The sequence below is a fragment of the Parus major genome, chromosome 2 (genome assembly GCF_001522545.3).
Source record: "Parus major isolate Abel chromosome 2, Parus_major1.1, whole genome shotgun sequence".
Lineage (NCBI taxonomy): Eukaryota > Metazoa > Chordata > Aves > Passeriformes > Paridae > Parus > Parus major.
Window position 1 is genome coordinate 97,397,092 of NC_031769.1, and position 12,295 is coordinate 97,409,386.

At 35.7% G+C, this 12,295-nt stretch overlaps 1 protein-coding gene across 1 annotated transcript in view; it reads right to left on the bottom strand.

The window, feature by feature from the left end:
• The window catches only part of CDH7 (cadherin 7), an 82,689-nt gene that overhangs the window by 23,704 nt on the left and 46,690 nt on the right, over nucleotides 1–12,295 (bottom strand). Inside the window, exons 4-6 of the mRNA XM_015620182.2 lie at nucleotides 11,677–11,796; nucleotides 9,202–9,369; nucleotides 7,721–7,908 (exon numbers count right to left, since the gene is read on the bottom strand). Of these exons, the coding sequence (XP_015475668.1) occupies nucleotides 7,721–7,908; nucleotides 9,202–9,369; nucleotides 11,677–11,796 (476 nt within the window). The remainder of the gene's footprint in view (nucleotides 1–7,720; nucleotides 7,909–9,201; nucleotides 9,370–11,676; nucleotides 11,797–12,295) is intronic.

The following is a 12,295-nucleotide window of genomic DNA, read 5'->3' on the forward strand; positions in this document are numbered from 1 at the left end:
TTGAAAACTGCAGTACATCAAACAAATGCACACAATCTCTCAAAGGAACCAGGGAAGCCTCAATTTCTTACATTGTAAACTCTGATACAGAATTGAAAGAATAATTTTTAGCTAAAAAGAAAAAAAAGAAATGTTAACAATAATGGAAAGATAACTTTTCACTCAAAAGCTTATGCATAAACCCTCTCTTCCCCCCACACCCATTTTATAATTGCCAATATTGCTTTTAGAATGAACTCAGGTTTTAAAATAATCTCTTAGCAGTCAATTTCTATGAGAAAGTACTTTACAACATTATTTTTCCCTTTAACATTCATACCAGTTGGTGATGGTGGTTGGGCTGTGTATTGAGGGTAGAAATGAAGGCAAAGTGAGCAAGAACTCTACCATGGGAAATCTTAATGCTTGTCACTTTCAGCAGTAAGACATTACAACCCTCACTCTACAGAGTATTTAGGAGTTTTTGCTCTTTTTTTTTTTCCCCTTAAATCTACTAAAATCTCTCCATAGACTTCCAAATGGCTTGAATCACATCTCATGACATTTCAAGAAGTCACAAATGATACATAAAATAAAAATATATCTTGAAGCCTTTTTTTATTATTAAATTACCATAACTACTTTAAGTACCAAATATTTGATAAAAGTGTAGGTGGATAACGAGCATCATGTTTTTATCTTTAGATGTTTTTCTACTAAGCTATTAATATTACTTTTGCTACTAAGCTATTAATATTATTGAAGTCTAACTTTAGCCTGCAACTTTGTGGATAAAGTGAGATCTGTACTTATATGATGCTTTTTTTAGTACACTATTTCTAGTAATAGTGCTTTGGAAACCACAAAAAAATAAGGATTTGTGTAGTTTGCTTAGAAAGTAAAGCCAAGACTCCATTCATGTGTATTACAATCAGGATTCTGTAAAAAATCAAGATGAATTCACTTCAAAATTGTGCCTAGGTTTGCAAGGACACTTCAGAATCTGTTGTATTAAATGACTGAATCATCATTCGCTTCTGTAAATGCTTCTTCAATTCTAAGATTTTTACTGCACAGGAAAATCTGACACATTTTTTAAAACTCCAATATATGCAGAAAAATTATGCTTTTTCTCCAAACACCCTCACCACTGTGAAATTGAGTTATGCAAATGATCTGAGTCCTTACTGACGGAGCATTGATAGCAGTATGTAAATTACAAATGAAACCACAGGAAGGAATTGATCCTACTCTACAGATGGAGAACTGAGTCACACTGCTAACGAAGAAAAAATGTTGAGATACTTCTAAGAAATATAAATGCTTGATTCCTTTTCATAAACTCTACAACTCTTCCTTTTTTTTTTTTTTTTTTCTGAAAAGAACACATAAGATGGATGTTTTCCTATATCTGATTTAAGGATAACTTACACATCTAGCTTAATTTTACTTTGGAATTGTCAGCCCATGGTTTCAACCTGCACTCTCTTCACTGAGTTAAAAACTGTCCAGGCTCAAAGATTTGGTAGTGAATGGAGTTACAATTGCCAGCCAATCAGCAGTGATGTTCCTCAGGGCTCAGTGCTCAGTGCAGTCCCAGTTAATATCTATAAATAAGTTGGGTAAGGGCATTGACTGCACCTCAGTAAGTTTGCAGATGACACTAAGTTGTGTGGGAGCATTGACCTGCTGGAGGGCAGGAAGGCTCTGTAGAGGAATCTGGATGGGGTGGATCAATGAGCTGGGTCACTTGTGTGATATTCAACAGCAAAAGTGCGGAGTTCTGTGCCTGAGTGACAACAACCCTCTGCAGTGCTACAGGCTGGGGGCAGAGTGGCTGGAGAACTGCCCATCAGGGGATGCTGATCATGAGCCAGTGTGTACCCAGCTGCCTCAGAAGGTCAATGGCTTGGATCAAACCCAGCGTGTCTGGAAGGAACAGGGCAACAACTGCCCGCCCCCCTGTACTTGGCACAGGTGAGACCATGCCTTGGGTCCTGTGTCCAGTTTTGGGCCCCCCTCTGAGGAGGTCTTGGAGTGTAAAGGGAAGGGCAATGGACATGTTGAAGGGTCTGACAGTAAGTTGTCTAAGAAGTGGCTGAAGGAACTGGAGTTGTTTAGCCTAAAGAAAAGGAGCCTCAGAGGCAACAGTGTTTTCTCCAGCTACCTAAAAAGAGATTGTGGTGAGGTGGGGGGTCAGCCTCTTCTTCTAGGCAGCTAGGGATAGCACAAGACAACACAGCCACAAAATTTTCCAGGTAAAGGTTCAGGCTGGGCATCATGAAGACCTTTTTTCACTGAAAGGGTATTTATGCATAGACTTCCCAGGGTATCATCATCCCTGGAAGTATTCAAGAAATGACCGGATGAGGCACTATAGTTCAACTGACATGGTGGTGTTCATCAAAGATTGGACTTGATGAATTTGGAGGTCTCTTCCAACCTTAATGATGCCATCTTATGATTCTATTCTCTTCTGTTCTATTTTATGATTTACCTTAGAGACTGTGATACAGTGTGGAGGTTAACCAAACTCTCTTAAAATTTGCAACATCATAATTGTAGCATCAAACAACATCATTATCTGAACAGGATAAAAATAAGAAAGATTTCTTCTGTCTCATTTGACAAGCAAGAACTTTTCATTTGTTTGTTAGTATTATTTTACAAAAGAGAAAGTCAGTAAATAAAGAAGTGGGAAGATTTCCATGGGGACTTGAAACTGCTAGGCAACAACTTGCATGAACATTGGTTAGCATTAACATAGGTTACAGGAAAAGACCCTTATTAACTTTCCTACCTCTTTCCCACCCTTCATTTAAGCTGAGAATACAGGTCTCGTTCACTTGTTATTTATAACTTCTGAAGAAAAAAGGAAGACCAAGAAAAAGAAAGTCAAAATTTGTCTTCTAGAATTTTTCATATCCTATTTCAAGTAATGAAATAGCTGAAAATAGCCTAAAACTGATTTACACACTTTTATATCCCATTATAGATACAAGCTGGATATGTTTTTATATATGAAATTGGTTAACATATTGCAGAAGACAGTAGATTCTATTTAAGTGCCAATAACCAAATAAATGGTTCAACACTGTTTTACTTGCTTCTATCATTAGATGAACTTTTAGCTTTTCTAATCTTACAAAAAACAATTCTACCCAGAAGTAACATGCTGTTATTATGTAAGCCATAAATTCATTAACAAAATTAGTCCTTGTTCCAAATATTTTAAAAGTGTTTTCTGTGGGGTTCTTAATTTATTTGTTTTTGTTTGATTGGTTTATTTTGGTTTGGGTAGTTTTTTTTGGTAGGGGGTGTGGTGGTTTTTTGTTTCAAAGAAACTTAAGCAGCTCCCTGGAATATGTGAACTACTTATTCATTTAATTTTGACTCCAATATCCCAACAGGGATAAAATAAGGTGTGACGAGTATGTGAAAGCCCATACGGCTGCAAGAATTGTACAGAGATACAGCACACATGCTTTTTAGTTGTACTGCATAAGGCAGTACAATCCCACTCTTTACTCTTTGGAAAGAAAAAAACAAGCGGATAGAAACACAGACAAAGCATTCTTCCCCTGTCTGCTTCCATATGGACAAGGGAGTAATTACAAGAGTGCCAGACTATTGCCAAAATGTTATTTTGACTGAAGTTTAGTCTAGTTGCTAACCTACACTGACATTAGGCACTAGGTAGCAACAGTACTAGCATGTTCAGGAGCATGTAATCCCTAGTCCTGCCATGGCTATGCAAACTACCAGCAGAACTACCACTACTACTCATAAAACAGCATTGTTCTCAAAATGTTAAGAGAAAAATCCATCCTGAATAAACTGTGCAAGCCAGAGAGATATCTGGGTTTATAGCAATTCTGGAGAGTTATTAAGGAAGGAATACACACTACATATTTCAATGATTATCAGTATTAATAGTAAAAAGACCTTTTTTTTTTTTTTTTTCTCCACTGGCTTGTGACATTTTGAAGTTTCTTTGTTGCAGTGTACAGAAAAGAAATATGTTCAAACAGGCACGGAAATCAATCAAAAAAATTAAACAAAACCCAAACCTATTCACTGGTAATACAGTGAATTGAGATACACCTAACCATGTAACATTTTTCTCATTATAATATCATGGTACTTGGTATCTCTGTTTCAAACCAGATCATTTTCTTGCAGTTTCTGCTCATCCCTGGGCATTTTTTTAATATTGCATAAAATGAATATTGTGGAATAAAAGTAAAAAAGAACATAGAAATCTGTCTTTACACAGTGAATTTTTAAATCTCACTTGTTTTCCTACTGTTTTCTTTTATTCTTACAAAAACTCTCTTTTTTTAAATTTAATGCTACATATGTGTTAGAAGAAGTGTTAGTTTTGAGTGAGGAAGTCAACTTTCAAAATTGTCTTGAAGTGCTTATCCTTCTAAAAACAGAAAGCAAAATCCTCAGCTTGTGTTTGGAACTTGGATAACCAGGTGCCAAACTTTCTCCAACAACACCCAGCTCAAAACTGAATGGAGAAGTGCCTTCAGCTGCTCAGTTACTGCTGGTGATGTTCATGCCCAGCCTGCTGAGCTTTATGTACAACTGCAGCAGAAGCATGCAAAACTAAAGTACCCATTTGCATTTAGAACCAAAGCTTGCCTTTTCATAAGTCTTTGCCTTGGCATTTTACTGCCTGATGTGTACACAGACATGTCATCCGAGCATATAAATAATCAGAAGTTGAAAAGGATAGGCATGCATTTTGAGGCTGAGCTGCTTTTCAATACCTCAGCTGATTTTCAGGTATGAAAAGTAGAAAGGTAATTGCACTCAGAGGAGTACAGAACATCATGTGCTGGACAGTAAAATTTTTAGGCAGATTCCAGGCTACAAACTTAATTTCTTCCTTGATTTCTTACTAACAAGCATACATTATCATGCAGGGATAATGTGACTCCATAGTGAACTTGAAGGTAAGGCTCAGAAACTCACTTAACCTGCATACACAGTTATTAATGGTCTTTAATTCAATTTATTGTCCAGAAGACAGTGTAGTTGCCTGATTCCTATGCTTCAATTCCTCACTTCTATCCTAGACAATGTTCTTTACAGGGTGGGCAGGGAGAGTTTCTCAGCACTGGGAAAAGCACAAGGTTCCCTGGAGTCAAAATGAAAAGCTAAGGACATCCTGAGGTTTGGGAGACAACCACCAGCATGGAGAATCACCTTTGCGTATGTCAGAGCATGTTGTTGAGTTTGGGTGAAGGGCAGTCAGTTTTCTCCAGAGCAGAATAGTTCTGTGCTTTGCATTGGTAGCTGGAAAGGTATTGACAACACACCACTTTTTTGGCTATTGCCAAGTAGTGCTGGGACAGCACCAGTGCTGTCTTTCCAACATTTCCCACACAGATGGGCAAGATCTTGGGAGGAGCCACAGCCAGAATAGTGGACCCAAGGTGACCAAATAGATATCCCATGGCATAGGGCATCTGCTCAGATATAAAACATAAGAGAAAGGTGGAGGGGATGGAGTGGGGGAGTGGACATTCATTATTTACATCCTTTGCCTTCTGATGAAATTGTCATTTGAACTGAATCCCTGCCTCCCAGGAAGTGGCTGGGCATCTCCATAAGGAATAAGATCTGTTTTTTTCACTTTTCTTGGCATGTATGTGACCTTCAGTTTTGCATTTGTAAACTCCTCTTTTCTTGAACCACAAGGTTCTCCCCATCTTATTTTGTCACACTGTCCTGCTGGAAAGGAGGTGATAGACTGGCTTGGTGGGCACCTGGCACTAGCCAAGGACTACCTACCACACAGAGGAAAGTAGGTCAAAAATAGTAGGAAAATTAGAGAAAAGATCTAACACTGCAGAGAAAGAAGTCTGAATTCTTGTGTCAAAATACAGCAGTATGTAGGTATAAAAATTATTAACAGATTAGACCATTTGATCACGTCAACAATTTGTACCCTTTTAATGTAGTTCAACAGCTATTTCATAGAGCAGTTCTCTGGACAAATATTCAGTAGTGCAAAGTCCAGTTCAGCTCCCTAGATAAAATGATTATAGAAATAACAAATTTCAATTATTTGGTCCACTCTATAGCACTGAAATGAGGATACTCTAGGAACAAATAAACAACAAAACCATACTAAAAAATGGAAATTAACTCACCAGTTCTCATATTAGATCACTGAAGACCCTGACTGATTCAGTGTTGCTAATTGTGACACCAGTAAATGTTCTCCCTCTAGTATAGGCACATTTCTCTCAAATCCTTGCCCAAAAACTTTAAATGAGCAAGCTGAAGGAGCCACATTGAATTTGGCTGTTGAACAAGAAGACTACTAACTTTTCATCACTTGTATTTCAAACGTGCTAAGCAGGAGTACATTTTGCAAGAAGACTAAGATGGGTGTTTTTTCCTTGAAAAAAGATGATTCACATTACACATATTATGATCTTTCAAAGGTGAGCATGCTTCATTTGTTGTGACATCTATGGATGATTACCAGCTCTCAACAGGTGTTAAGGACATCAGAGAATTAACCCATTGCTTTGCAACATCTTGCAGTCTTAATTTCTTTCAGAGGAGAAATATAACTGAAGCTCTATATTGTTTGAAGAAGAAACTGATACACCAGAGAAGGGGGAAAAAAACCCAACACAAGACAAAAAAAGCCAGCCCCCAACGGATAGGTGAAGTCCACAAAGATTTTAAAGAATACATAGGGAAGAAAAATCTGTTACGGAATAATAATAAGTACAAACAAAGATCCTTGTTTGGATGCATAGATCCATGTATTCCAAAGTGCCAAGTCATTCCCATTTTAAGGATATTAAATTGTTGAGGAATCAATTCAGTGTAGGTCACTGGGTAAGCAGCTGCAGTGGGAGCTGCAGGTTGAGCTCTGGCTGGGAATCCCAGGCCCTGACATACCACCCTTTGCTTAACAAATGTCACTGGGACCTTGCCAAGCATTCACACGTTAAGAGTATGAAATTATATGACAGATTATTCTAAGGTGTTGTATTTCTTTTACGTTCAAAAAAATCTAAATTTTCTTGAAAAATATTTCAGCACATTTTTACTTTTTAAAGGAGTAGTCTAAAAATATGTTGCAGCAATGTAAGAAAGCTCAGTTTTAATAATTTGTATCAACATGATTTTTCAATTTCATAATGATTTCTAACTGCACTCATAGAAAGCTACAAAGAAAAAAATACATATTTAAATTTTTCAGGGGTTTTTGAAATAATATTTTTAATAATACATGATCTTGTAAACCTACTACTTTTACTGTTACATAATTTTAAATCAATAATGTGTGCTTTCTGAATAGTACCACCTCAGCCAAAGACACTTAGATAATTATTTTCAAATTTAATTTCAGGATCCATTTTTTATTTGGAGCTTCAATTTTTTGCTGCAAGATATATTTTCACACTTTCCACTATTTAATACAAAGATAAATGAAATTAAAGTTTAGATTCCTATTCAAATGCAGTGTTTTTAAACATCCTATTTAGGATGATGTTTTAAAGACAGGTCTTGTCAAAGAAAATACAGAATATTTTTCAGTGTAAGTCATTAAAAACCTCAAAATCACAGAGTAAAATCAAGATGAAATACATTAATGGAAACATTTACAGCAGACAGGGCTCTTAGAAACAAAAGCTCATGCTCTCATTACTTGCCCTCAACTTCAGGAGTTCCAAACAAAATCAGTGGGTAAAATCAGACTCACCTTCTGAATAGTTATGATTCCCTCCTGGGTGTCTTTGTCAACAGAAATTTTGAATACTCCCAAACCATCACCATCCACAATCTTGTACTCCATTTCAGCATTAGGTCCAACATCTGCATCTGCAGCTTTTATTCTGGCCACCACAGAAGCCACTGGCAAAGACTCTGGGACATTATACTGATATGATCCTGCAAAATTTAAAAAGTTCATGAATTCAGAGTCTTCTGGGACTGAAAGCCAAAAAAAAAAAAAAAATAATAAAAAAAAAAACTAGCTTTCTTAAATCCACCTTCCTTTAAATCATGTGCCTGAACCTGTATTCAGGCTACAAGAATTTATTCCTCAGTTTTGAAATAGAATTGCCCTTTTTGTTAGGTTTTCTTTGTGATAGGCTCTAAGTACAACAGGCATAACTTCTTATGAAAAGAGAAGTAAAAGGCAAAAATTGCAACAATAAGATTTAAAAGTTAAATGCAAATCATGATTTGAGTCCCTGATAATGCAGTTTTACTTTGTTTTCCAGAAAAGAGGAAAGAGAAGCAAGTAAGTAAAATTATATCAATATAAAAACTTATTATTCTATATATATATTCTATATATGTAAGATTCTATTATTCTATAGCTGTATATCTTGATTAGTCGGTTCACAATCTTAATATTAGAAACTAATATATGTTAATTTCTTTAACAGTAAGTGCACAATCTTGAGAACTCTAGCTTTTTTTATTCAAGCACAGTATGCTGTCAAAAGGGTATCAGAATGCATTCTGTAGGCAATCCCTCACCTTCAAAAACAACTTCAGTTATTCTGTTATTATTTCAAGCAGCTGGTGGCTTGAAACAACAGGAAATCTATTATGTACAGATCCATTTTTTCCATCGTTGGAGGTGAGGCTGGAGCCGACATGAATATATCCTTCACATTACTTTAATTTTATGTTACCACGTTTTTTTTTGTTGTGTTTTATTTTTTTTTTTTAGAAAAAAGCACCCCAGACAGAATTCTATGAATAAACTGAGCTCTTCTGGTTTGAGAACTGTGTTCTCCTTTCTTTAGGTTAGGGTGAGAGCCACCTTGGTCACAGAAATCAAATGGAGGGAAGGTGACTTTCATGATTAGCTCTTTAGGAAACAATGTAAGCATGTAGCAATGCCAAGGGAATACAAAGAATTAAGGGTCAAATTAAAGAATCCTTAAGTCTAAGTGGAAAGACCTAAATATCTATTTAGATATATTTTTTTTTGTTTATTTATTCATAGAGAAGTAAAATATATTAATGCATGTCCCTTCTGCTGTACTTCATTTCAACTGTGCATTTTCAAATTTACATGAGGCAAACCAAAACAATGCAATAATAATAATAATAATAATAATAATAATAATAATAATAATAATAATAATAATAATAATAATAATAATAATAATAATAATGCTGTAGTAGGAATAATACCACAAGTCAGGTATTTACAAAGTAACTTACTGCGCGGAAAGCGGGGTGGGTTGTCATTAACATCAGTCAGGGTGACAGTTACAGATGTAGTCCCTGACAATCCCCCATTCTGCCCAACCATGTCCTTTGCTTGGATAACTAAGAGGTACTGGTCCTTGGCTTCTCTGTCCATGTTCGGAAGGGCAGTCTTGATAACACCTGCAAAAAGAAAAGGTGTCAAGGATCGAGCAAGTAAAAAATATGCTACTGTGAAAGCTGAGTTTGCCTTTAAAAGGGAACAGCAGATCAGTGATCACAGCAAGAGTGAAATGAATTAATTCCAACACTAATATAACAGGTTTTGACTAGGAGTTGCACTGACATACCAGTAGTTTATTTTAAAGAGTCACCAAATCCACCAATTTTTATTTAGTACTAGATTCACTGGGTAATGCTGTGCATGATTGTGTTTTCCAAGTATCTTCTCTCTGAACTAGTCTTCAAAATGTCTTGGGTAACACTTCCTTCCTTGGAAGGTGTAATCTTCTGTATTTGATTTCCCACTCTTTTAGAGCTAGGAGGAACAGCATATTCTGCATTCATTTTTAAAATTCTATGGTCAAGATTAATTTCATTATCTTTTGAATACCCATTCAAGACATTAACTCATACCAATAATGATAGCATGCCACACTTTGCAGATATATTAAATTATCGTATTTTGCCATATATTGGATTTACCAATATCCACTTCTACATCACAGACATAATTATGGGATATTTTTTTATTTATTAATGCAATACTTAAATATCTGAAATAGTTTTTTGTTATGTCTATTTGATGATCTGCATAATTAATTAACTAGTAATTAATTGACCTGAAATGACAACTAGAAGAAAATTCCATGTTTCCTCCTTTCAGCTATGCTGATATACATCCTAAAATAAATATGCTTTCTCAAAATATGATGATTTTATGAATATTTCATGCTCAGTACATAGTACAGATGCTAACCCTGATTTCCAGAGAGGCAGCCGTTTGCTCCTCCAGCACTTAGTGTCAGCAGTAAAAGAAACATAAACAAACTAAATAAAGAAAAGGCACATTGGGACACATATCTCTTCATCTGCTATTTGCTGAATGTTTGCTTAGAGTTTTATTTGCTTTTTCCCTTATGAATGTTGGACCTACCATTAATCACCTCTGGGTTGAAACATTTATTTCACATACATACTGCCTGGCACTATTTCACCCATTTTTCAAGACATGTAAAAACACAATTAATAGACAATTTAATAGTGTTACTGTTTCTACCTTGCTTCTCTTGGCATGCTTGTTTTTCTGTCACAGTTAAATTACCAGCCAAAGTTACCCAATCATTTGGAAGAAAACTGTCATACACACAGGAAATTTGAGTATCACATTAAAGTGATGAAAATGTATACAAACACTCCAGTCTGATTTCTTCAAGATTTTCATTTAGCAGAAACTACCATATTATTGTTCAAGGGCTGCCTGCAGTCTTTATCACAACATACATGGTACATAAACACACATGGAGAGGTAGAAAGAGAAACAGAGAGAATACCACTATAAATCATACCCATCAGAGGGAAAAGGAGAGTGCTATATATCCCTGCTGAGCATGGATCTGTTGCAATATGACGATAATTATAGTACTTATTTCTGCAAATTAAGATGTTGCTAAATAGAGTGTAACCTTTTGGTCACAACATTGGGACTCAAGTCTGATTCACATCACAGATTGTTTATGATAAAAAGGGCAATTTTTTTTTCCTCTTTTGTCTCGGCTTTGTTATATACAAAATGAAGGTTATAACTCTTCTCGTAGGTGTAAGTGAAGGCTCAAGCACTAAACTGAAATGAGCAGAGCAGGAACCTAGTTTCCTTCTTTATGAAATGGTACAGTAGAATGCGCAATATATATTAACCATCAGAGGATTAAAGTTTGCATTTTGTTGTGGCTTCAAAATATTCACAAAATTTCAAGAAAATTGTAAAAACAAAGTTTCACCAGTAATATGCTTTGAAAGTGGCAGAAAAATATTATACCTGATAAGCATAAGAAGCACAGTGCTTTCTTCCTCAAATTAATAAAGAAGGGATTTTTTTCCCACAACAAAACTTCAGTTTGAAAAGTAGAATGGACAGTAATTATTCTTTAAATTTATTATTATGGAACCTGTCTGTGTGACATTTAGATATTTCTGAAATCTGAAAAAAATGTTCAATGTATTTTGAAATTTTCACTGATAAAAGAGATGACAATGGGCAGCAGACCAAGCAGATGGTAGATTGAAAATACATTAAATTCTATTCCAGCCAAGTCTGTTCAGATGTGTGGCTTTCATAATGTATTCTAAAGAATAAGAGATTAAAAGATCAACAAAACCCGAATGTATTCAATTAACCAATAGGTCATATTAATCTAAGTTCCAAGCAATTTTTAATGCACATTTTCCTCCTTTTCTCAGCATTATTGCAAAGGGTTTATGTAAGTTTACCTGTTTTGGGCTCCACAGAGAAGTAAGGCTGTCCTTGCAATATGCTGTAGACCACTCGAGCACTGTTGCCATAAGTAGGATCATCTGCATCAGTGGCTGTCACTTGAACCACAGAGGTACCTGTAAAATGTTTGAGGGACTTTTGCACATGAAAGATAGAAAAATCTGAACTACACTTACTGAATATGCTATGCCAGTACATATCTAGAACAGTGTGAGGTGGCTTTTTCACAACTGTTCATCATTTCCTAACTCCGTTCAGTGTATCAGGTTCTACTTGTAAACTAGGAGTATCAGCTATTACAAAATTCCATCTTCCCAAACAGTCACAGGCATTGACTTACAGCAGTGAAAACCATCTCACTCATTAGCTCCTCCTCTCCATTTCTGCCTTTGCTTGGTGGAGGAGATGTCAGCAAAATTTCTGTAATGTAGTAGTAGCTTTCCTTTTAAGAAAAGTCTGTGTGCTGAAATTGTAGTGACTCATTAGAAATTCAAGCATATATACATATGCATGTTTTACAAATTTTGATAAATGTACACAAAATTATTGTTAGCCTATGAAATTACTTACTGCTTTCATAAAGACATGGCTGAATAGTTTCTTTCCAAGCTCAGA